This window comes from Muntiacus reevesi, chromosome 13, assembly GCF_963930625.1.
Source record: "Muntiacus reevesi chromosome 13, mMunRee1.1, whole genome shotgun sequence".
In the NCBI taxonomy this organism is placed as follows: domain Eukaryota; kingdom Metazoa; phylum Chordata; class Mammalia; order Artiodactyla; family Cervidae; genus Muntiacus; species Muntiacus reevesi.
This window is the reverse complement of record NC_089261.1, coordinates 12027114-12050683: the sequence shown is the minus strand read 5'-3', so window position 1 is coordinate 12050683 and position 23570 is coordinate 12027114. Positions and strand designations below refer to the sequence as shown.

The window sequence follows — 23570 nt, the reverse complement described above, 5'->3', positions numbered from 1 at the left end:
CGATATGACTATGCCCTTAAAACGAGGGGAAATTTGGACACACAGGACCCAAGCATGGAAGGAGGATGATGTGAAGATACCTCTACAAGCCAAGGAATGCCTGAGGCTCCCAGAAGCGAGGGGAGAGGCTGGGACACATTCTCCCTCACAGTTCATGGAAGGAACCAACCCTGGCAACACCTTGATTTTGGACTTTTGGCCTCTAGAACTGTGACACAATACATCCCTTTTATTCTAAGCCACCCAGCTTATGATATTTGTTATGATTGTCCTTTGTGCTGTTTAGTCGCTAAGTTGTGTCTGATTCTTCGAGACTCCATGGACTGCAGCACGTCAGGCCTCCCTGTCCTTCACTATCTCCTTGAGTTTGTTCAAATTCATGTCCATTTAGTGGGGGAAACCATCCAATCATCTCATCCTCTGTCGTCCCCTTCTCCTCCAGCCTTCAATCTTTCCCAGCATCAGGGTCTTTTCCAATGAGTTGGCTCTTCACAACAGGTGGCCAAAGTATTGGAGCTTCAGCTTCAGCACCAGTCCTTTCAATGAATATTCATGACTGCCCCAGCAAACTATCAATAATACACTCTCTTTTTTTCTGGTATGGAATACTGGTTTCCCTTTATTATAGGTTTCTTTTAAAATAACAAAATTTTTAAAATATTTTATTTATTTATTATTTGGCTGCACCAGGTCTTAGTTGCAGCATGTGGGATCTTCGGTCTTTGTTGCAGGGTCCTTAACTGTGTCATGTGGGATCTAGTTCCCTGACCAGGGATTGAACCCAGGTCCCCTGCATTGGGAGCATGGAGTCTTAGCCATTGGACCATCAGGGAAGTACCTAAATTAACAGCTTTTTAAATGCACCTATTAGGAATTATTTCCATTCTTTTATACAAGCCACATGTGCTCAAATTTTCTTATATTACTAATCTCTTGCCCACTATTTCTTCCTGAATCTCACATACCTGTCTGAGAACATTTGCCTTTTCATTAAAGTCCAAGGTCCTTAAATTTTCCTTGAGAGAGAGTTTATGATAACAAGTTCGCTCAGTTATGTTTTTAAAGGAGGTCAATTTGAAGAAAATATTAAGGAAATAAGAGGGCAGATGGTAGACGTATGTGGTGAGAATTGTGAGAGTGGACTGACAATACTGGAAGGTGGGACACACTGGGGGATGAAATACTGTCACTTTTTGCATTTGGGTGGATATGACACTACCCACCCCCTTCCACCCCTGCTGGGCTCCCAGCCTGGAGTAGTACTCATTCTAAGGGTCTTGGAAGAGTTTAGGGTTTGGCAGTGGCTGCAGCTTTGCAAAAAGCCCAGCAGATTCTGCAAGCAAGGGTGGGAGGTATTGGGGTCACAGCTGACTGACGACCTGGGCGGGCAAGTGGGTGTCAAGTACCTGGTTGCCCAGGCTGGGGAGGTGTCGGGCTCTGCATTGAGGCTGGGGCAGGTCTAGAAGCCTGGACTGAGTTGGCCCGTCTCAAACCTGCAGGGGAAAGGAAAGAGTGTCACACACACACAGACATGCACACACACATGCAGTCAAAGCAGGAAGAAGCTTGGGACTGGTGAGCTAGCAGAAGGTACAGTCCTCTGGGTATGAACTGGACGCAGCTTCCTGACATTCTCCGCTCTTTCAGACTCTCTTCTCCTCCCCTCAGTGTGTTCTCTTGTCAATACTTAGATCCCCCTGAGCAAGTCACAGCAGCAACGTGGGTATTGAAAAGTCCAGGTTCTATAATGTTGCTCCCAACATCTATGACTTTGCACAAATGACCTGTCCTCTCTGGGCCTCAGTCTCCTCATCTGTCAAATGGGGATAACAGTGCCTAGCTCACAGGCTGTGGTGGAGACATAATGATACGATACATGTAAAGTGCTCAGAACAGTGCCTGGCATATAGTAAACACTCAACATCTGGTAGATGTTGATAATTTATTATTGAAAAGCTGTTTTATTTTTAAAAATCAATTTGGAATTTATTTTGGTACTTGTATCAAGCAGATTTCTCTTTTGGTCACACCTTGTGGCATATGAGATCTTAGTTCCCAAACCAGTGATCGAACCCGTGCCCCTCCTACAGTGGAAGCACTGAGTCTTAACCCCTGGATGTCTGCGGAACTCCTGAAAGACTGTTCTTATCCTCATGAGGACGTAGTTTTGCATCCCAGATTTTTCTTTTATAAGCTGTGTGTTTTTGGGCTGGTCACTCACCCTCTCTGAACCTCAGATGCTTCATGCAGGCAATAACTCTACCCACTTGATAACAAAGGGCTGATGTTTATTTATAAGAACTTATTTAATTTCATATCCTGTGAGGTGGGTGCTTTATGAGCTTCATTTTACAAACGGGTAAACTGAGGCACAGAGGAGTTAAGAAGCTTACCTAGTGTCTCCTGGCTGGTTAGTAGCAAAGACAGGTTTGAACTCAGGTGTTTGATCTCTGGATTCTACCTGAGACTGTTAGGTTCTACTGCCTCTTGCATAGCTGCTGGGGGATCAAATGCAGATGATACACATAGCAGCTCCTGGTACCCAGAAGGTAAGACATTCCTGAAAGAATGCCTTTCCCTCTCTCACCTCGCTGGGCTGGATCCTACCTTTCCTGAATTTAGATCTTTTTAAAAAATGTATAACTTTTATTTCCAGAAATAAAAATGTGTAGGCTTTATATTTATAGTAAATCCTTTTTTTTGGCTGCAACCTGTGGCATGTGGGATCCTTGTTCTCCAACCAGGGATTAAACCCATGTCCCCTGAGTTGGAAGCATGGAGTCTTAAACACTGGACCACTAGGGAAATCCTGATTTTTTTTTTTTTTTTTTTTTTGGCCATGCTGAGTGGCTTGTGGGATCTTAGTTCCCTGACCATGGATCAAACTCATGCTCCCTGCAGTGGAAAGTGTTGAGTCCTAACCTCGGGACCACCAGGTAAGTAGTGAATTGAAACCTCTTTCACAGGAGAGATGCTTGAATGCTCAGAACAGAAAGTACTTGGCCACCTCTGGCTGGGACTAACTAATCCCCAGGTCTTGTCCCAGGGTCCTGTATTAACACAGCTTGTTTGCTTGTTCATTTTGGTTCTTGTTCATCCATCTATTGACTCACTCACTCATTCAACAAGTGTTCACTGAATGTCTACCAATGGCCAACGAATAAATGGATAAAACACTGTCCTCCCCATTCCTTTGGTTCTCCTCCTCCAGGAAGCCTGTCTGGATTTGCCCATCTCTCTCACCTGCTGGGCTCTGGCTGGGGTCCCCAGCAGCTGTGCCATGGCTCTGGTCCCAGGTGTCTGAGCCCCGGCCAGAGGAGCTCATTCGTGCCTCAGAGGCCCTGCGCACAGGAGGCCCGTAGCTTCCTCGCCCAGGAGCAGAGGTCATGTCAGGGCCTGGAAGGAAAACATGAATCGAATCCAGAAAAGGCACCGGAGGAATGGGGGAAAGGACTCCTGTCCCCAGAGTAGAAGACAGAGTCGGCGGAACCCACCTGTCTTCTGACCTGGGCCCTTCCTGTCTTCAGTGTCACCTGCAGAGAAAGAGAAAAAATTGATGAGGGGTATGTATTTGATGTTTTTGAAGAGACATCACTTAAGGAGCTCACAAAAGGGTCTGTCCACCATTCCTAAGAGCTTAAAAAGAAATTAAAAATTTCCTCTCCCAATTTCCCCTCTAATGTAGAAACTGCTTACAATATCACATTATTTCCTTTGCAAATGAATTGGGATCATCAGCTCTGTATTGTTTCTAGAATGTACTTTGTTCACTTACTTTGATTTTCCCCAGGATTCATCAGGCATGCTCCAACCTCAAGCCCTTTGCAAGCGATATTCTCAAAGATTCTATGTGCACTTTGAAGCACCTTGGACAGTTTCTCCCAAATATCATCTCTTCAGACAGCCCTTCTCTGACCATTCTGCCCAACATGAAGCTTCTACCCCCTCTATGTGTTTCACTTCTCTTCCAGGCACCTATCACTACCTGATGTTTATTGTATTTGCATTTGCTGTTTGTTGAGCATCTGTTTGTCCCACTAAACTTTAATTGCATGAGAGCACGGATTTTATCTGCTTTATTCACTGACTCCCTAGGGTGTAGAACAGAGCCTGGAACTCACTAGGTGTTCAGTAATTGCTTGTTAAAAGAATATTGAAACCTCATATCATGGGCATAATTCTAAATCTATTATGTGTGAAATATCATTATGTCTTAAAAAATGTACATGCCTTAATTTAAAAGCATTTCATTGCTTAAAAAATGCCAAAACAATTGCCATGGTAACATCAAAGACCACTGATCACAGATCATATTTTTGTGTGAAAAACTGCAGTTACTGTGAAGTGCAATAAAGCAAGGTGCAATAAAATGAGTCATGCCTGTAGCATCTCATTTAATCTTCAAAATAACCCCATGAGTTATTAACCTCATTTTATAGATGAGGAAAGAGTTTCAGAGAAATTAGAATACTCATCCAAGCTCACACAACTTGTAGGTTGCAAAGCTGGAATTCAAATTCAAGTATTCCTGGCCTCAGATGTTCAAGATGTTGACAGTTTTGCTAGGCAGTCTTATCAAATGAGATGCAGTAATGCTTAACCAGGAAGAAAGATGCTCTAGTGATGGAAACCCAGGGCTCCTCAGGGATATAGAGTATGTTGACAGTTTGGTGAGTCTCTGCAAGGAGCAGAAATTGCTCGCAACTTGCTAGGATGAAAGTATTTGTTGAGGGCCTTTTGAGGGTCAGACATGCTACTGGGTGCCTTGAGAAGCTGTGAGTGGGCACCTCAATTTTTGCAACCTTCAACTATAACTTTCCTTTCAGAAGTACTGCCTGCGCTCAACTCCAGAATTGTCATTCAGACCAGTTTTTATCACTTTGTTAATCAAAAGTACTGCAAGAGTTTTATGTGGTCAGTCTTAGTGGCCTTATTAAATTAAAATGTGTTCTATTGAGGTTACATTTTTTCTTTTTACTGTTTTTCACTTTTTATTATCATTTTAATAATTAATAATAATAGATAATAGTGATAATATCCATAGTAGCAGTAATTTTCTTTTTGCCAATTTCCTTTTTATTCATCTTTCACTTTTAATTAGTCCAGTTTCAGATTTGCTGGCGATTGATATAAGAAATATCAGGAGAAAATAAGGGCTTTTCAGCAAGCCTCCAATCCCCTGCCCTGCAGACTCCAGTGTGTATTTTGGTGCTGGGAGTCTTTCTCAGTTCCTAATTTTGACTTTCACCTCTGTTGTACCTCTAAATACTCCATCAGGGATGACAACAAAGCCTTTTGGCAGCTTGACATTGCTGGAGAGTTCCCTGTGCTACCCTCTTGATAAGGGCTCATGGTTGAGTTGTGAAGGGGACATAGGAGTTCTAGACTGAAGCCCAGAGGCTGGCTGGCTGTCCACCAGCTGGGCAGAAACACAGATATGATGTCAGGACATCCTCCAGGTAGACCAGTTAGTTAAGACCTGTCCTTGGTCCTGAAAGAAGAGGCCGTATTTTCCTACCTCGAGGAGGAGCCCGGGCAGGGTGCTTGGGCTCAGGAGTGGGCTGCTCAGGGGCAGTGGGCATAGGCTCACTGACTGGCTGCTGGGGCTTGGTCTTCTTTATGGGCATAGGCTGTGGGAGGACCTGTTTGGGGAAGCCCTTGAAGAACCATGCTCCAGAGCGCTTCCACACCTGGAGGAGGAGAGGTAGAAGATGAAGACAGGGCAGCTGAGCACTACTGCTCCCATCTTGATGAATGCTAATTTTCCACTTTGCTCCCTGCCCTCAGAGCACTGACACAGGCTCCAGGAGCTGAAAGGGACCCGTCCACTCACCTCTCTCTGCTCGATGCAGATTTTGCAGAGCCACACAGGGTGTGGGCGGTTGTTGGAGGTCTCCACCCCACACTTGGTGCAGACATTCTGGGGACAAAACAGAGCCAAGCACACACTCAAGATATGTCAGGTTCAGAGCTGCTGGTAATCAGAAGTGGCTGGGAAGGGTGGCAATGAAGTCCTATTCTCCCTTGTTCCTCACCTGCCTCCCATGACCAAGGCCAGTTAGAATAAAATTCTAATTTGAGTCTTGATTTCTGATAACAAGAACTGGAGTCATTCCCAAGCCTTCAATGCAGAGATTCTCCAAGAGTCTCTGTGGGGCCTGAGTTTTCAGCATCCATACCAGGGAGAACGTTGACATAAAATTTTAAGAGAGACTATTTATCCATTTCTTCTTTATTTCTTCTTTCTTTCCTAAATGAATCAGAGACAACCTAGACTAGGACTACAGGTTCAACTCTTTATAAAGAAGAAAGTTATCTGAGTAGATGCTGTGACTATGTGATGGAACTTTATACTTTTGGCTGAGTTTCCTGCCAGTCAAAACAAATAGGTCACAAAATTCTCGCCATCTAGTTGGATACAGAAGACAGGTTTTTTGGAGTAGATACTCTTTCCCCAATATTCCATTCTAAATGCTAATTGGGACCCCAAGTAGGAGAAGTCAGGTGATATTATGGATCTCTCAAGCTGGATTGTTCCCTTGAATTCCTTTCCTGGGAATCAGACAGACCCAAGGACAGTTGTGTTTCTGTCCTGGAATGGTTGAGTGCAGACAACTTGAGCAGAGGGCACAAGGTGGAGAAGGTACAAGCCCCACGAGTGAATGCTTGAGGCTTTCCTGCCAGTCCAGTGGCTAGGACCTCATCTTCTAACGCAGGAGGTGTGGGTTCGATCCCTGGTCGGGAAGCTAAGATCCCACAGGTCTCATGGCCAAAAAACCAAAACATAAAACAGAAACAAAATTGTAACAAATTCAATAAAGACTTTAAAAATAGTACATGTCAAAATATCTTAAAAAAAGAAAAAAAGAGTGAATGCTTAAGAAGACCAAAGTCTAACTTGGCCTAACTTGGCTGGAGAGGGGCTTTCTAAAATGGCTTGTCCTGTAACTCGGGGTAGAGCATGCTGTGAATGCTTTCCATGTACACATGTATGTAGACATACGCCCAGCATACCTTTTTTTTTTTTTCCATATGGGATCTTAGTTCCCCAACCAGGAATTGAAGCTGCACCCTCCTGTGATGCAATCATAGAGTCTTAACCACTAGATTACCAGGAAGTCCCCAGTATGCTCGTTAGGATGACCAATGTCTTGCTAAGCCACAACAAGAATACCTGTAAGTTCAACCATAGTTCATGTTCTGCCTCCTTCTCCCAAGGTCATCCTGTATGGAGTGAGCTCCAAAGGGATAGAAGGGTCAGCATGACATCTAGGGGAGGAACCATGAACAGGCACAAGAGCATGCTAGAAGGAATCATATTCTGGCAATTACCCTTCAGGATCCAAGCTCTATCCCTAAGACCCAAGACCCCCAAAAGCCTGGAACCTAGGCTCAGGCCCTTTGCATGGGATGCACAGGGAAGCAGAGAAGGGGAGGGAGATGGTACCTTCTTACAGTCCTCACACACCACACAGGCGGAGCCCAGCATCCCCAGCTGTTCTCCACACAGGATGCAGCGGTTCACCCCATCCCCGGCCACATTCTTCCTCATGTTCTCTAGGCGGTCCACCAGGCGCCTGGAAGCAGAGTCAGGGTTATACAGACCTTACAGGACCAGGACCAGTAGCATCTCCCTCAATATCTGGCTGGTGGCCTTAAACCTTCTTTGGGTCACATATTCTTGAGTATCTGATGATCACTGGTAGGTACCAAGGTGCACACATGATTCTATCTATTTTGCCTCTGACTTCTCAGAAGTTGGGGTAAGACACCCAACAACTGAGCTGCCATCTTGTTCCCCTAAAGAATCCTCAATGTAGGGTGGAGAAATCTGGATGTTAGCCTTGAATTTTGCCTCTCTGGGCTGCAATTTCCTCATCTGCAAAAGGGAAGGCTGTTGGGCTAAGTTGGTCGTTGTCAAATTGTGCTTTATGGCACCCCAGAGGTTCCTCAGAGAACATCTTGGGCCACTCACTGGAGAGGTATAGCGGGAGTGATACTGAGAGCTATAAAACACCATTTCATCCAGAGTACATCTGTGTTTATCTCTTTCATTTGTTTGAGCTGTTGAATTAGATTTCCTTCAGAAAGTTGGTTCCACTATTTAAAGAAACAGTTTGAAGTTATCTGGAGCAGACAAATTTGAAGATGCCTTTCAATGCCATAGAATTACAAAATATTATGAGACAATGAGGCAAGCTAATGGAGGCAGGGGATGGTAATTGCACAGTGTCATATATATATATATATATATACATATATATATATATATACACACACATATATTTTGGGGGGGGGACACACATTTGTTCTCACATATTTTTTTCCCCTTCACCCACAGAAGGATGAAGTGATTCATCTAGCCAGAAAGTAGTTACATTTTGTTCTCACTCTCTCAGTGGTGGTGATGGTGGTGAAGGGGGAGGTCCCAAAGCACAGAGCGCACTAAGCCTGGGCTAGAATCTAGTTCTCTGCATCAGGAAACCATCTTTGCTTTCCATCAAGTCCGCTCGTGGCCTCCTGCCTCAAGTCAAGCTTTGACAACCCAGCTCAGGAAGAGAGCATGGGACAGACGACCCAATTCTAAACTGCAGCATACTTTACTCAGGAAACCTAGAAGGCTCACTTGCCACCACTTGCAAACCCACACTCTCGCGTCCCTCCCAAGATGCTTGCTCCTTCCATCATTCAGTCGTCAACTCCAAAAGGCCCCATTAACATGCATTGTACTGGGAGTGTCTCATTAGCTTCTATCAGTGGCAGCAAACAGCATGGAAAACCAGATTGAAGATCATTATCCAGATCTCTCAGCATAGTGACCCTTGTTATTTGTGAATTCAGTACAGACCAATAAAGAGAAAGGGTAGTGGAGTAGGGTTGGGCAGAGCTTCCTTCTCTGCTCAGAGACAGGGATGAGTGGGGTGGCAGGTGTGGGGGTGTTTCCTGTAGCCTGACCATTCGAACAACCTCTCTGCAGTCCCAGATGCCAGGGCCTGAACAGGGAGGGCCTGAATAGCCAAGGAGAGTAAATTTGGAAATAAAACTTTGCAGGAAACTAAGTCCAAATTATGTCATGGAAAATCTGAGTCATAGATGGGTCTTTATCCTGGTGATAAAACATTTCAGTTTCTTCACCCCATAAGGAATATTTCTTGTTACCAGTCTTGGCAGGGAAGTCCTATGTGCACTATGAAAGACACCTGTAACCTTCAATGCATGTTAATGACCCAGAAAGAATTTTAAAAAAGGAAAAAAAAAACAAAAACAAAACCAACGCCTGGGGTTCCAGCTCTAAAACTTCTCAGTTATGGATTTGATTACACCCGGAAACCAGTATTCAGCCTGTGGTCCTGCTGAGAGTCACCATATGGGGGTATGTTCTGCAAATGGATGGTCCATCTAGATTACCCTAGAAGAGTGTTCAACATTCAGATTCTATGGGACTGGGATGAGTTCCAAGTGTCTGTAGTTTGGAGTAGCTCCCTATGGGATCCTGGTGCTGGTGAATTTTTGGCCACATTTTGAGAAATGCTTCAGTTGGGAAGGAAGCAGTGGGACAAATCACACGAGAAAATGCTCTCCTCATTATGTTAAGTGGAGGAAAACCCCCAAATTCATGCAGAACCGTGATCGTGATATAACGCCGGGTTTGGAACATGCTCATCTGAATACATTTGCCTGGTGTGCACTAGGCCAAAAAAAAAAAAAAAAAAAAAAGAAGAAAGAAAGAAAAGAAACACACTGAAATATTCACAATGATTATTTCCACGTGGTGGGATTATGAGTAACTTTTATTCCCTTCTTTAATACCTGTGCTACCCTCTTCCCTTAAGCACCCAGTTAGCTGAACTCCTCTATACTTCCTTAACTTTCTATAATAAATATGAGCTACTTTATGTGAGACAATAAGATTAGCATGTAATTTTATTGGAGATAGAGAACATGTAAGTCAAGGGTTAAAAGCCATGGCCTTAAATCCTACCCCTTATCCAGTCAATGAGTGCCTTCACCCCAGACAATAATGTGAGCAGTTGGATGAGATGCGCCTCCAGCTTACTCCCCTGGGCAGCATTCAGGGATCCTCAGATGCTGAGGCTGAGGCATCACAGTATCTCCTTGTGTTTTGACACTGAAGGGCCTGCCCCAACTGAGAGAAGCCCCACCCGCTCGGGCAGGCTAGCTGTGTCTGCCTGTCTGATGTCTCCACATCAAGAGCCCAATGAATGGGACACTGTAAGTGGCTGTCACTCTCTAGTTATGTCTTTACATGCCTGATTAACTATGATTCCTACTTGTGCCTCAGAGCCAGGAAGCCTGTACACCACAAGGCTGGGTGCTTAAGGGGAGCTGATGGTTATCCAGTGAAGTTGGGTGGGCATCTCCCATTTCCCAGGATGTTTCCGGAGGCACCAGAAAGGCTTTGTTAATGGTCTCCTCCTCTGGGCACCAACAGACAACCCCTGGAGGTGGTGGGAAGTGGATTCCCAAGGTGCTCTGACCTTGCTGTCCAAATAGACGCAGACGGGCTATTCATTCATGTGACGAATATTTATGGAGAAATGACTATGTGACAGTAGACAGGGAGGACACAACTGGAAACAAAAGAGATGAGGTGGCTGCCATCACAGACTGGCATTCTCGTGAGAGACTCGGACATGTTTTAAATGACCACATCGATCATCGTAATTAAGCTCATCGTAATTAAGGACAAGCCCAGCTGTGAGAACTCAGAGGAAAGGACATTAAGTAGAATGGGGCCTCAGAGAAAGCGATCACTGAAGTGAGACCTGAGGATAAAGAGGAGCTGGACCAATAAAGAGGGTGAGGAAAAGCACTGGAAGAAGAAGGAACAGCAAGTGCAAGGGAGTTAGTGCGAGCTTAACAGGGCTTGGGAGGGACGGCAGAAGATGAGGCTGGAGAGGTGGGCAGGGGCCGTTCCCTGCAAAGGCTTGAGTCTAACAGTGATGGGAAAGCATGAAAGGGCTTTTGGAGGAGGAAACCCAACTTCCCCCATTTTGAGACAATATTTGGACATATGAATGGAGCCCCTGGAGTCTTGGAACAGTGAGAGTTTCAAATGCCAAAGTGGTTCTAGGTGGAGTGAGGCAGGCAGGTCCCCAGACTTTGTCTACACGTGGGGCTGGATCACGCCTCTTGAAACTATAACATTGTCCCCAGTGGGTCTAACTCAGTGGTAAAAGTGTACACTACCAGGAAGCCCATGAGATGCCACTGCATGCTAGCTGGCTTCAAGGAGTCCCTCTGTGTTAGCTTCTTAGTGCTGTTGTCACAAAGTACAACTTAGTGGCTTACAGCAACATGACAGTTCTAGAGATTACACACCCGACACGGTTTCACTTAGTCAAGGCACTGGCAGGCAGGGCTGCGTTCTTTCTGGAAGCTCTAGGAGAACATCTGTTCCCTTGCCTTTTCTAATTTCTAGAAGCCATCCACATTCCTTGGTTTGTGGCCCCTCCCTTCATCTTCAAAGCCAGCAGTGTAGCATTTTCCAATCTTGCTGTGACCCTCCCACCTCCCTCTTATAAGGACCCATGTGATGATATTGGCTATTCCAGGGTAATCTCTGTATCTCAAGATTCTTAATCATACCTGCAAAGTCCCTTTGGCCATGGAAGGTAATACAGTCACAGGTTCCAGGGGTTGGGATGTGAACATCTTTGCAGGGTAGCATTATTCTATCCAGTACACCCATATTCCTGCCCCATCTGGCATGCAAGTTCTGTTTCCACCTGGTTCATGTCTGAATCAGATTCAAGTCCTCTTCTCTGTAGCAAGGTTTGGGCAGTTCCTCCCTGCCTGGCTGTGGATGTCATACAAATTAAGTTTTTGGACTCTGTGAGTTTCTGATCACCTTCTCTGGGTACTCAATCCCAAGAAAACATAGACTCTCTCCACACACGCACACGCGCATGAACACTTGCACACACACACACACTTTCAGAATACAGAAATGCGAGTCACTTATGATGCAGGGGGTGGGGTGTCCATTCTGTGCACCTTGCTTGGGTGCACATTTGGACTTTGCGATTTCATGGCTCTGAGACTTCAAGAAAGTTACATAACCCTTCTGAGCCTCTGTTTTCCATCTGTAAATTTAACAAAAACAAAGTCCTTGCTTCCTGGAATTGTTTCAAAGATAAAACGAGAGTGTTTTGTAAAGTGCCCGGAACACGGTAACTACTCAGTCGTGGCTGCTGCTAATTATTTCTTCTGGAAATTTGTGGCTTTAATAGCTCCCTATGCTCACATTTTTTTCCCTGTGTAACCAGGGTGCTAAAATCTGCACATGAAATCCATCTTTCTGAAGCTTTTAAAGGGGCTGCCGTGACTAGAAACTGACAGGACTCATGTGCCCATCTCTAAACACACACACAGATGGCACATACAACCACACAGGAACACGGGTGTGATTGTCACCCGCATACAGAGCATGCTTTCACACACACACACAGCTGTACACACTCTGCTTTTGCAAGGAGCCTAGCCCTAGTTGGCTGCCTTCTGCAGACAAGGATACCAGTCAACTGGAGATCTGACAGTGCTTGTTTGTTGAGCTCAGGCTCCCTCCAAAAAGTCCAAATTGGCCCCAGAAACATTCAGGCAACTGCTTTAGAGCTTTCAAACCAGCATTGCTGCAACATCTTGATGAATGTTGAAAAAGAAGCCTAATGGATGTACAACTGCTCCAGAAAGTAGGTTTAACAGGGTGAGCTGCAGACCTGAGAACACCCTGCCTGGGAAGATGTGTTGGCTTTACGTGCTGGTCCCTGAATTGGTGAGGAAAATGACGAAAAGCTGGTCTTCCATCACTGATTGTGTGGAGACAAAGAGCTGCCTTTAAAGCCATGATGGAGCATGATTGCACAATGGTTTGTAAGACACAGCGAAGTGAGAAAGTGCGTCGTGTTGTCTCTTTCTCTCTCTCATGTACACATACCATTAATTCCAGAGTCATGCTGCTTTCCCCATCACCCTAATTGCCAAGTGCTACCTTTAGGTTTATTAGACTTGGCATTTCCTGAAGTCTAGATTGGGTCATCTAGACTGCGAACATGGCTGCTCTGAAGGGGGCTGGTCTGAGACTCCAATGCCAAGGTCTCTCGGGAACCTGTCCTTAAATGACTAAGTCCCTTCGTCAAGAAGCCATGCTGCTGGCATGCAGTGTGACTCAGTAATTTCTACTGCTGTTTATTACCATCACTACCTGGGGAGCTGTTGATCCTACTCTCTCTCCCTGATGGATTGGTCAATGGGATTCTTGTCTGGACCCCAGCACTTTGGGGAACGGGGTCACCCCGGGTCAGGGCTGGAGCTAAGAGAGAAAGCCAGAGGGCTCTGCTGGGCTAATGTGGTCAGCCAGGCAAGGAACTGGGTCATTTAAACCCAATAATAGAAACAGTTTTCTGGTGCTGTGCTAAGCATTCCTTGCACATTGTTTTCCTTAAGCCATACAACCTGTGAGGTCAGTTCTATTATTCACTCCATCTTACAGGGGGCGGGATCAAGGCACACAGACAGGAAGTCACTTACCAAGGGCTCACAGCCAGCAGGTGGCCGAGATGGGACTGGAGGCTGGGTCTAGCTACTCAGATGCTGTTACCGGCTTTGGAAGAATGAAGCCTTTGTTTCTTTTCAGTGCTTACAGTTGGGGCTCTTTCTAACTCCTGCACCTGCCCTTTCTTGTCATGGAAAGTAGGGTTGAGAGAATATGATGCTGAGGCCCACAGGGGACAGTGAAGGGTGAACTGCCCCACTATAGGAAGAAGTGTGTGACAGTGAATCTTTTAACCTGAGTGAATATATGAGACACCCTGTAAATTATTGACTTCCCTGAAGCTATGAAGTCATTTGTCAATTGCCTACCTGCACCTTTGAAAGGCAATAAGATAATGTGGAAAGAGAGATTCAAGTTCAGAGTTTGGTTTGGCCATGAAAAGACTGTGTGCCCCTGGGCAAGTGACTTAACCTCTCTGAACTTCAGTAATCTCATCTGTGAAGTAAAGACAGTAGTCTGTCACTCTGAGAGGACACAGTAGGGATTAAAGGTAATGCAACATATTTGAAAGTTCCTAATACAATGTTTGGCTATAAATGATTATCTATCAGTCAGTTCAGTTCAGTCGCTTAGTTGTGTCCAACTCTTTGCAATGCTATGGACTGCAGCATGCCAGGCTTCCCTGTCCATCACCAATTCCCAGAGCTTGCTCAAACTCCTGGCCATCGAGTCAGTGATGCCATCCAACCATCTTATCCTCTGTTGTCCCCTTCTCCTCCTGCCTTCAATCTTTCCCAGCATCAGGGTCTTTTCCAATGAGTAAGTTCTTCACATCATGTGGCCAAAGGATTGGAGCTTCAGCTTCAGCATCAGTCCTTCCAACGAATATTCAGGACTGATTTTCTTTAGGATTGACTAGTTTGATCTCCTTGCAGACCAAGGGACTCTCAAGAGTCTTCTCCAACACCACAATTCAAAAGTATCAATTCTTGGGCACTCTGTTTTCTTTATGGTCCAACTATCACATCCATACATGACTACTGGAAAAATCATAGCTTAAATCTCTCTATAGAATAGCAGAATAGGCATCTAACTCTGAAGCCAACCAGTCTGGGTTTGCAATGCCAGTTGTATTGCTTATTAGCTGTGCGACCCTGGGAAGTTGCTCAACCTCTCTGTGCCTCAGTTGCCTCATCTGTAAAATGGGAATGATAATAATATGGTTTAATGCATAAGGCTGTTGTGAGGGTTACATAGATGAATCTGCATAAAGCTTTGAGTACACTGCCAACACTCGGTGCTTTGTAAGGGTGAACTATTATTATTTCCCTAGAAGTTGAGTTATGGTTGCAGGAAAATTCTGATTTGTTTCTTCTTCCTATTTTGAGTCACTCAGCAAGAAGGATAGAGCAGTGATTCTCAACAAGGGGTGATTTTTCCCCTCAAGGGGGCATTTGGCGAAGTCAGGAGACATTTTGGATTGTCACAGCTTGGTAACAGTCCCAGTTACCACAGGCATCCAGTTGGAGGGAGCCAGAGATGCTGCTAAAAAATTCAGGGCACAGAACCACACCCATCACAAAGAATTATCTGTCTCCAGATGTAAACAGTGTCAAGGTTCAAGAACCTTGGGCTAGATGGACTTGGAGATGGACATAGTCCAACTCCAACTCCCCATTTTATAGATGAGGTCTGGTAAACCTCAGTTAAAATCATTCAATGAGAGACTTCGTCAGTTGGGTTTAGAATTATCCAACATGCATTCATTTGCTTTCTTCCTTTTATGCCAGGCACTGGACTACTTAATGAATTAGGAAGACATCTGTTTTCATTGGGGGCTTCCCGTATAGCTCAGCTGGTAAAGAATCTGCCTGCAATTCAGGAGACCCCAGTTCAACCCACTCTAGTATTCTTGGGCTTCCCTGGTGGCTCAGCTGGTAAAGAATCCATTTGCAACACGGGAGACCGGGGTTTGATCCCTGGATTGGGAAGATCCCCTGGAGAAGGGAACAGTTATCCACTTCAGTATTCTGGCCTGGAGATCCGTGGACAGTATAGTCCATGGGGTCGCAAACAGTCAGACACGACTGAGCAACTTTCACTCATTCACTCACTCTGTTTTCATCTTGTGTAAACAGATTCCATATATTATTAAGGATGCATGGACATAAGAAAGTGTTGATCTGATCCCTTGAAAAACTGAGGTACTAAGTGTTTCTCAACATTTGGGGGTTCAGAATCCCCCCAAACCTGATGACATCTATGAATATTTCCTCTTAAAACTGAACACATACACACAGATAATTATGTTTATAATATCAGGATGTCCCAGAACCCCTGAGTTCTATCCACAGAAGGTCTAGAGGTCCAAGTTAAAAAAAAAAAGTAGCAGGGAGAAGAAGATGACCTGGCTTGTTGTCAGCTTGTCAAGCCATAGGAAAGGTGCCTAGCTAATTAGATGTAGCAAACTCCAAGCATTATTACTCTCTTTCCCTCTGTCCACACTTTGAGAAAAATTCTGTGCCAAGACTATAGGGGATGCTGGAACTGAGATGCGGAGGTGACAGAAATCCAACAGATTTTGTCAACAACAGGTCTCCCAGTGTCTCTTTGACTTCCTCCTCCATCACAGTGTTTGGACATCCTCCTCCATCACAGTGTTTGGACAGCAAGGTTAATGACAAACTCTAATTACTTCTTCGGATCCATCTGTTGAGGGACATCAAACTTGAATGGAAACCACCAGGCTGCCTGTCCCCTTACAGACAGAATATATGAGCAAGTGCCTTTGAGAGGCTCTGAATAGAAAGAAATATGATAAAGACATGGAGGGACCTACCAGGGAAACAAAAGAAAAACAAAACCTGCACACACAAGTTTCCCCAGGCAAATGTTTAATTCCAGATTTAATATGCTTTAAAGGTCCTGTGGGCACCCTCCGGGTGCCTGTTCAATTCACAAAGGACCTTGGCACTCTCTTGAGAAGCACTCAGCATCCTTGTTTGTGTAGCCTGGAACCTCTGGTCATGGCTGATTGGATGAGAGGCAGGCACTCAGGGTGACCTGGACCAATCAGAGTTCCTTTCTTGGGAATTTGGAATTATGGCTAAGAAGAATTGTAACAATTGAAGAGGTTATAGTATGCGACTATATTTTCTAAGATGTGGATGAGAAGCAGAACTTTCCTGAGTCTAGGCTGTGTACCTGCCCTTGGATCCCTTGAGATACCTCTGAAACTTTATATTCAATTCCCCTTTTTGCCTAATGGAGTAGAATCTCCAAAGAAAACTCCCATTTACAGCCTCCTCCCCTGGATGCGTAAGTCATTCTTCCAGGAAGAGGTGGATCTCTTTCTACTCTCTAGTAGAACCCAGTGGAGTGATGCTCTACCAGTCCCAGACCTAGCTGTTAAGGATCCCGATGACTTCCATCTTTGCTCTCTTTGCCAGGTAAAGGAACTCAGGCCAGATGACTGAATAAGGAAAGATTTCTTGGAAAGAGAGGGGCCATGCAGGGCACACTGTGTGAAAGGATTGGAGCTTTCCTGGTCCCTCCAGTCCCACCCAGTCACTCACTGAATGCAGTTGAATGAGTGACCCCTTGCCCATGCTACACGGAGCAGAACACCAATCCGTCAGAGTTCTGCCTAAATTCTTAACCCACAAAACCATTAAAAATTGTAAATTGTGGTTGTTGGCAGTCAGTAAGTGTCAGGTGGTGTGTGATGCAGTCATAGATAACTGAAACAGTCTAGCTGGAATTAATTTCCTTTCTTGCAAGCCAAATGTCCTAACTAGTATAGAAAGTTTACAGCAGTCAGGGCATGAAAAATAAATTCTGAGATCCCACTTAGCCTTGAATAAGGAATGTGGGGCAAAATGAGGCTCTTTAATGAGTTTCCCTTCTGGCTGTCATCCTTCCCTCCAGGGATGGCGAAGAGAGCAGAGCTTGATTGTGGGCTGAGTAGTGAGTGAAGGTTTAGACACCCTCTTGGTCAAAAGCAAAAAGGCTCCAAGGCGAGAACCAGCTCTAGTCAGCTGCATCGCCTAGGACTCCCTGTGGGGCATCTAACTCTAGCTAAACCGCCCCAGGGAGGCAGTACCTCCTGGGACACCTGAGGCTGATTCTTATTGGAATTCCCCACAGCCTTAGGACCATGGAGATAAGTTCTGACAGTTCTGGAGGTAGAAACAGGTTAGTAAGATCACTGGGAAGGAATCACTGGGCCAGTATAGAAGGGATTCTAGCTTCTAGCTCTCCCAAAAGTGAGTGAAGTCAGTCAGTCATGTCCAACTCTTTTTGACCCCATGGACTGTAGCCTACCAGGCTCCTCTGTCCATGGAATTTTCCAGGCACGAGTACTGGAGTGGGTTGCCATTTACTTCTCCAATGTCCCCTCCAAACCTAAGCTTTAAATGTCCCCATATTCTGCAGAGTCTAACAATTCGAGGTCAGGCCTTCAGGAAAGACTCCTAATAGTTAGGAGCGTAATTCTGAGAGTCAGCCAGAGTGGGACATGTCTCTTAGCTATGTGTGACCTTGGACAAGTGACCTAGACTTTCTAAGCCTCAGTTTCCTCAGCTACAAAATGGGGATAATAATAGAACCTACTTGACCAGGCTGAGAGGAGCAGTTAATGAGTTAAACCTATATGAAGTTTTTAGATTCAGTGTTTGGCACACAGGAAATACTCGGTCTATAAATGGTACCCACTATAATGATTGCTTATTATATAAACAATGACTTTGTATGTCTCCCAGATGACTGTTAGGTAACAGAAAAGGAAGTTTGGCATCACAGAGCTGGTGTCTGGAGCCAGAAGGGGACACAGTTATATCCACAGGTTTAATAGAAAGAGCTCACTTGCTGAGAGGGGCAGCCAATAGCACGGTACAGGGTCCTTCACCAGTCACCCCCAAACACTGCACAATCGGATCAGGAAGGATCCTGAGACCCAGGCCGACCTGCCTTACTGGATGGGTGGGGAACTGAAGCCCCCAAGGCTCATTAACTGAGCCTCAGGTTCTGGAGGGGGAGCCCCAATGGCACCCCGTTTTCAGCCTCACTGTGTCTGATGTGTCGCTCTCCTTTCATCTGACTCCACTCTGATCCTCTCCCAGGGAAGTGTGGGTTGAACAGGAATGAGGGCAGGTTCGAGCTCATAAGACACAAATAGCATGGGTTTGCCTCTGGCAACGCTACCAGCAAGGGCTGGCAGCTGGAAGGGCGCAGGGAAACAGCGGCAGCCAGAATCCTCCAGGACTGTCCTCCCTCCTGGCGGGATGAGAAAATGTAGTGTCTTAGAAAGGGGAAACTCTGTCACCATGGGCTTGGCCCCGGCTTCACTGTAAGGCTCTCAGATCTCCTTCAGGGGAAGCCAGGGGCTTGCCAAACCACAGTCTCAGGCATAATCCTAGAACGGAGGCCTTGGTCGGTGTAAAGAAACGCCATTTCCTCAGCAAATGCGTTGTTAAATGATCATCACCATTAACTGAGCATGTGCTCTGTGCCAGGCACCATGGTAATATTTTGCATGTGAATTAAACATTCCCAGAGAAGTGTGTGCTAAGTTATCCCTGTTCTTGTTGTCCTTCAGTTGCTAAGTCGTGTCTGACTCTTTGCGATCCCCTGGAATGCAGCACACCAAACTTCTCTGTCCTCCACTATGTCCTGGAGTTTGCCCAAACTCATGTCCATCGATGATGCCATCCAACCATCTCATCCTCTGTCACCCGCTTCTCCTGCCTTCAATCTTTCCCAGCATGAGGGTCTGCAGAGGCTCAAATCAAAGGCACCTGCTTCCTGTGTGTTCATAACATCATTTTCCATCCAGGAATAAAATGATCTGCAGAGCTCCCCCATTCTGCAGATGAGGAAATTGAGGAAGGAGGAGCTCAAGTGGCTTGCCTAAGGCCACACAGGGGCTAAGAAATAGGGCTGGAATTTGAACCCAGGTCTCTCTGACTTGGGGCCTCAGGGGTTAACTGCTGTGCTCTCCCACCACGTCACCAGATCATGCAATGTAGCAGGACATGGGGGGTGAGGCAGGGAGCCCACCTACCCTGTTCTTGAATGTTCAAGCTAGAATCCACTTAGTTCACAGAGATCCCCTTAATTTACACCCAAAGGCAGCCCAGTTAACAGGGATAGATTCTGATATAAATCTAAATTAGCCAGTTGTAGTGTCTTTGGAAATTTGGACCCTGGACTACAAAATTCCAAGCTCTCCAGCCTCATGGCCACAGGAGATGCAGGCAGAAACTGGCTTGGGTGGGTGGGAGGAGCACTGTCTACCGTGTTCACAAACTCACTCAACAAATACTTTACTGCACACCTACTATGTACTAGGTCCGGGGATTCCATGGCGAACAAAACAGGCAACAATATCTACACTCAGGAATCTCATCATATGATAGGGAGAGACATACAACAGTCAAACTCAATGTAAAATACAAAGTGTGTTAGCTGGTGGGAAAGTGCTATGTAGGAAAAAGGTTGGAAGTTCTTGCCTCCAAGCAAGAATTTAACATCCATATCCTTCTTTAAGGATATCCTTTCTGCAAGGCTGAGGCCCCTTGCTGGTTGAAGTGAACACACACTCAAGCTCACACCCACACACTCACAAGACCTCCAGCCTGAACAACTCCTCACTCCTGATATATCTTTTTAAAAGCAAAATAAAAACTCAACCCTGTAAGCAAACCCCTCAAGACCTTTCCCTTTTAGCAACCTACTCAGGAAGCTGATGGAGGGCTGAACACAAGCTGACTCCACGTTTGCCAGGTTATCTGTCACTTGTCAACATCACCTCTGAACACCCCAGCCTACCCGGAATAAAATGATCTGCAGAGGCTCAAATCAAAGGTGCCCAGTTCCTATGTGTTCAGAACATCATTATCCACCCAGGAATCTTGTTAATCCCCTGCTGAGTGGATGGACAGGGAGATGAAAAGACACCCCAGTGCCCAACCAGTTGTAAGCAGTCAGCAAAGGCTGCTCCCCACTCTGCCCCAGGAAAGAAAGGTCTGGGAAGGAGGTGACATCTCGGTGACCCCTCCCATTTCCCATCTGAGGTTCAGTCTTAGAGGACCGCTTGGTGGCCTCGCTGAGTCCTGGCAGTGAAAATTTCTACCCATGCCATGAACCTCACCCCCCACCCCTCAACACACACATACTCACTCTTCTCTTCTCCCAGGCACGCCTCCCCTCTCACTTCCCCATCCACCCCTCCCAAGCCCACCCACTACCCCTCCCTCTCTCTCTAACACTGCCCTGGCTCACTGACGATGTCACTCCCTGACACACACACGCCACACATCCTTCTTCCATCCCTTATGTGTTTTTGTTACCTCTGGCCTCCAAACCCCACTTTCCCCCTCCCTCCTACCATTCATTAAATGCAAAATATGCCCAGGCCACCTGATGCAAAAAACCAACTCATTGAAAAAGATTCCGATGCTGGGAAAGACTGAAGGTGGGAAGAGAAGGGGATGACAGAGCATGAGATGGAATGCCATCACCGACGCAATGGACATGAGTTTGAGTAAGCTCTGGGAGTTGGTGATGGACAGGGAGGCCTGGTGTGCTGCAGTCCATGGGGTTGCAAAGAGTCAGACATGATTGAGCGACTGAACTGAACTGAATGCCCACGCCTGGGCCAGGAACAATACAAGCATCACTTCACTCCTTATGACTGTCCTGTCATAAGGGACGATGACTTTCATTCCCCCGTTCTAAAGACAGTAAACCGAGGCTCAGGGGTAAAGCAACGTGCATGGGAGCTGCAGCTGGTAAGCAGGGAATGGGGATGGAACCCTGAGTTCTTGGCGTCCAGACCCACCAGCTTAATCTCTGCAGCCTCACTCTCATGCTGGCTCCCCTTTAGGAAGGATTTCTCCCGTTCTCTCATATAGTTCATTTCAGGTGTGCGCTCTCTTTACCGTGCTGTGTCTTTGAAGTAGACTTGCTCCCCCTTACCTCACCCTCAGCTGTACTTTCTGGAACCTGCATGGCCTACGTCACTAGAACACATTTCTGTGCAGCCGAAATGGTGAGACACCTGTGCTCATACACACACCTCCAGCCTCCAGAGACAATCTCCCATCTGCCTCTGAGAAGGTACCCCCTTCTCCATCTTTAATGCACCCCCCAGCCCAGACGCCTCCCTCCCCAGCCAGCCCCCAGACTACACTCTCTGTTCTCTTTTCTCCTCTCCCGGTTCTCTCATCTCCTGCACCGAGGATTCCGGTTCTGCCTGAGTGGGTGGCTCAAACCCCAAAGGCAGCCCTGCCCCGTCCCCTCCCCCAGCACCCCGCCCTGGGCAGCACAGCCTCCCAGCCCTTGACGGCTCTCAGAATGGAGGGAAGCGCAGGGTCTCACCCGATTCGCTCCTGCTCCATCTCTTCCATCTTCTCAGCACGAGCGATCACCCTGTTGATGATTTCCTTCTCCTCATCTGTCAGCTCTTCCTGTTTCCTCTGTCTGTCTGGTTGACCACTAGGGTGGACAGACCATCCTGTCTGGAGCCTGAAAGGTAATTTGGGAAGGCGTGAGGTTGGAGAGAAAGTAGGCCACTGTGATTAGGCTCTAGCCTGTGGAGTCTGGTAAACCTCAGTTCAAATCCCTTCAAGCAAAAGAATCCCAACCTCTCAGAGCCTCAGTTTGCTTATCTCTACAATGGGGCACACGGGGGCTTTGCAGGTGGCACAGTGGTAAAGAATCCACCTGCCAATGCAGGAGACGCAGGAGATAGGGGTTCAATTCCTGGGTCAGGAGTGTTCCTCCGGAGGAAGACATAGCAACCCACTCCAGTATTCTTGCCAGGAAAATCCCGTGGACAGAGGAGACCAGTGGGCTGCAGTCCATGGGGTTGCAAAGAGTAAGACGTGACTGAGTGACTGAGCATGCACGGACGCGCGCGCACGCACGCACACACACACACACACACACAGTGGGGAACATATACATCCTTCATAGGGTTCTGCTGAGCTTATTTTTCTTAAGTGCTCAGCATGTGGCAGACACTCTTGACTTGACATTTGCAGGAAGTTCATGGAAACCTGGGCTTCCCCTGTGGCTCAGACAGTAAAGAATCCGACTGTAACGTGGGAGACCTGGCTTCTATCCCTGGGTTGGGAAGATCCCCTGGAGAAGGGGACGGCTACCCACTTCAGTATTCTGGCCTGAAGAATTCCACGGACAGAGAAGCCTGGCGGGCTACAGTCTATGGGGTTGCAAAGAGTCAGGCACAACTGAGCGACTTTCACTTTTCATGGAAACCTGGAGGATAATGGTGTTCTCAGGAAAAGAGTCCAAACAGTAGACTTCTACAGTTGGAGTGGAAAAGATTCTGGGAGAGTGGTCTGAAGCCCTGGATCCCAGGTTGACCCCAACCCCTACCTGGCACAAATATGTTTAGTGTGGGCCACAGAATTTTTTTTTTTTCAAATTTAAACTAGTTGCCAACTAGTTGTATAAAAATCTCTCCATTTCACACAAACATCTAGATTTCCTGCCTCCAAAGCTCCTGTAGCATTTTAAGTTCCATCCTGTGCTCTTCCAGACTTTTTTGTTTCAATAAAAAAGCAAACACTGACATGGACTCCCCAGGTGGCGCTAGTGGTAAAGAATCTGACTGCCCATGCAGGAAATGTAAGAGATGTGGGTTTGTTTCCTGGGTTAGGAAGATCCCCTGGAGGAGGGCATGGCAACCCACTCAGTTATTCTTGCCCGGAGAATCCCATGGACAGAGGAGCCTGGCGGGCTACAGTCCATGGGGTAGCAAAGAGTCGGACACAACTGAAGCGACTTAGCAGCAGCGAATACTGACATAGCGCCTCCTGGAGGCCCACATTACTTCATTTAATCCTCACAACATTTCTACAAGGCAGGGATAGTTATTGTCTATTTTCTGGTGAGGAGACCCGGGTGTGGAGAAATTAGACAACTTGCCCGAGGTCGCACGGCTGGGAAGTGGCAGAGGTGGAATTCAGACCTGGGCAGCCTGCAGACTTAACCTCCCCAATATGAGGTGAATTGAATGCCTGTCCGTGTA

General features: G+C 46.4%; 1 protein-coding gene across 2 annotated transcripts in view; it reads right to left on the bottom strand.

The window, feature by feature from the left end:
• RPH3A (rabphilin 3A) overlaps positions 1–23570 on the bottom strand; it is a 59939-nt gene that overhangs the window by 22187 nt on the left and 14182 nt on the right. For both annotated transcript variants that reach the window (XM_065904740.1, XM_065904739.1), the window contains 7 exons: positions 21896–22042; positions 7448–7577; positions 5834–5920; positions 5519–5690; positions 3495–3533; positions 3244–3396; positions 1407–1493 (listed from right to left, as the gene is read on the bottom strand). In XM_065904740.1, the coding sequence (XP_065760812.1) occupies positions 1407–1493; positions 3244–3396; positions 3495–3533; positions 5519–5690; positions 5834–5920; positions 7448–7577; positions 21896–22042 (815 nt within the window). The remainder of the gene's footprint in view (positions 1–1406; positions 1494–3243; positions 3397–3494; positions 3534–5518; positions 5691–5833; positions 5921–7447; positions 7578–21895; positions 22043–23570) is intronic.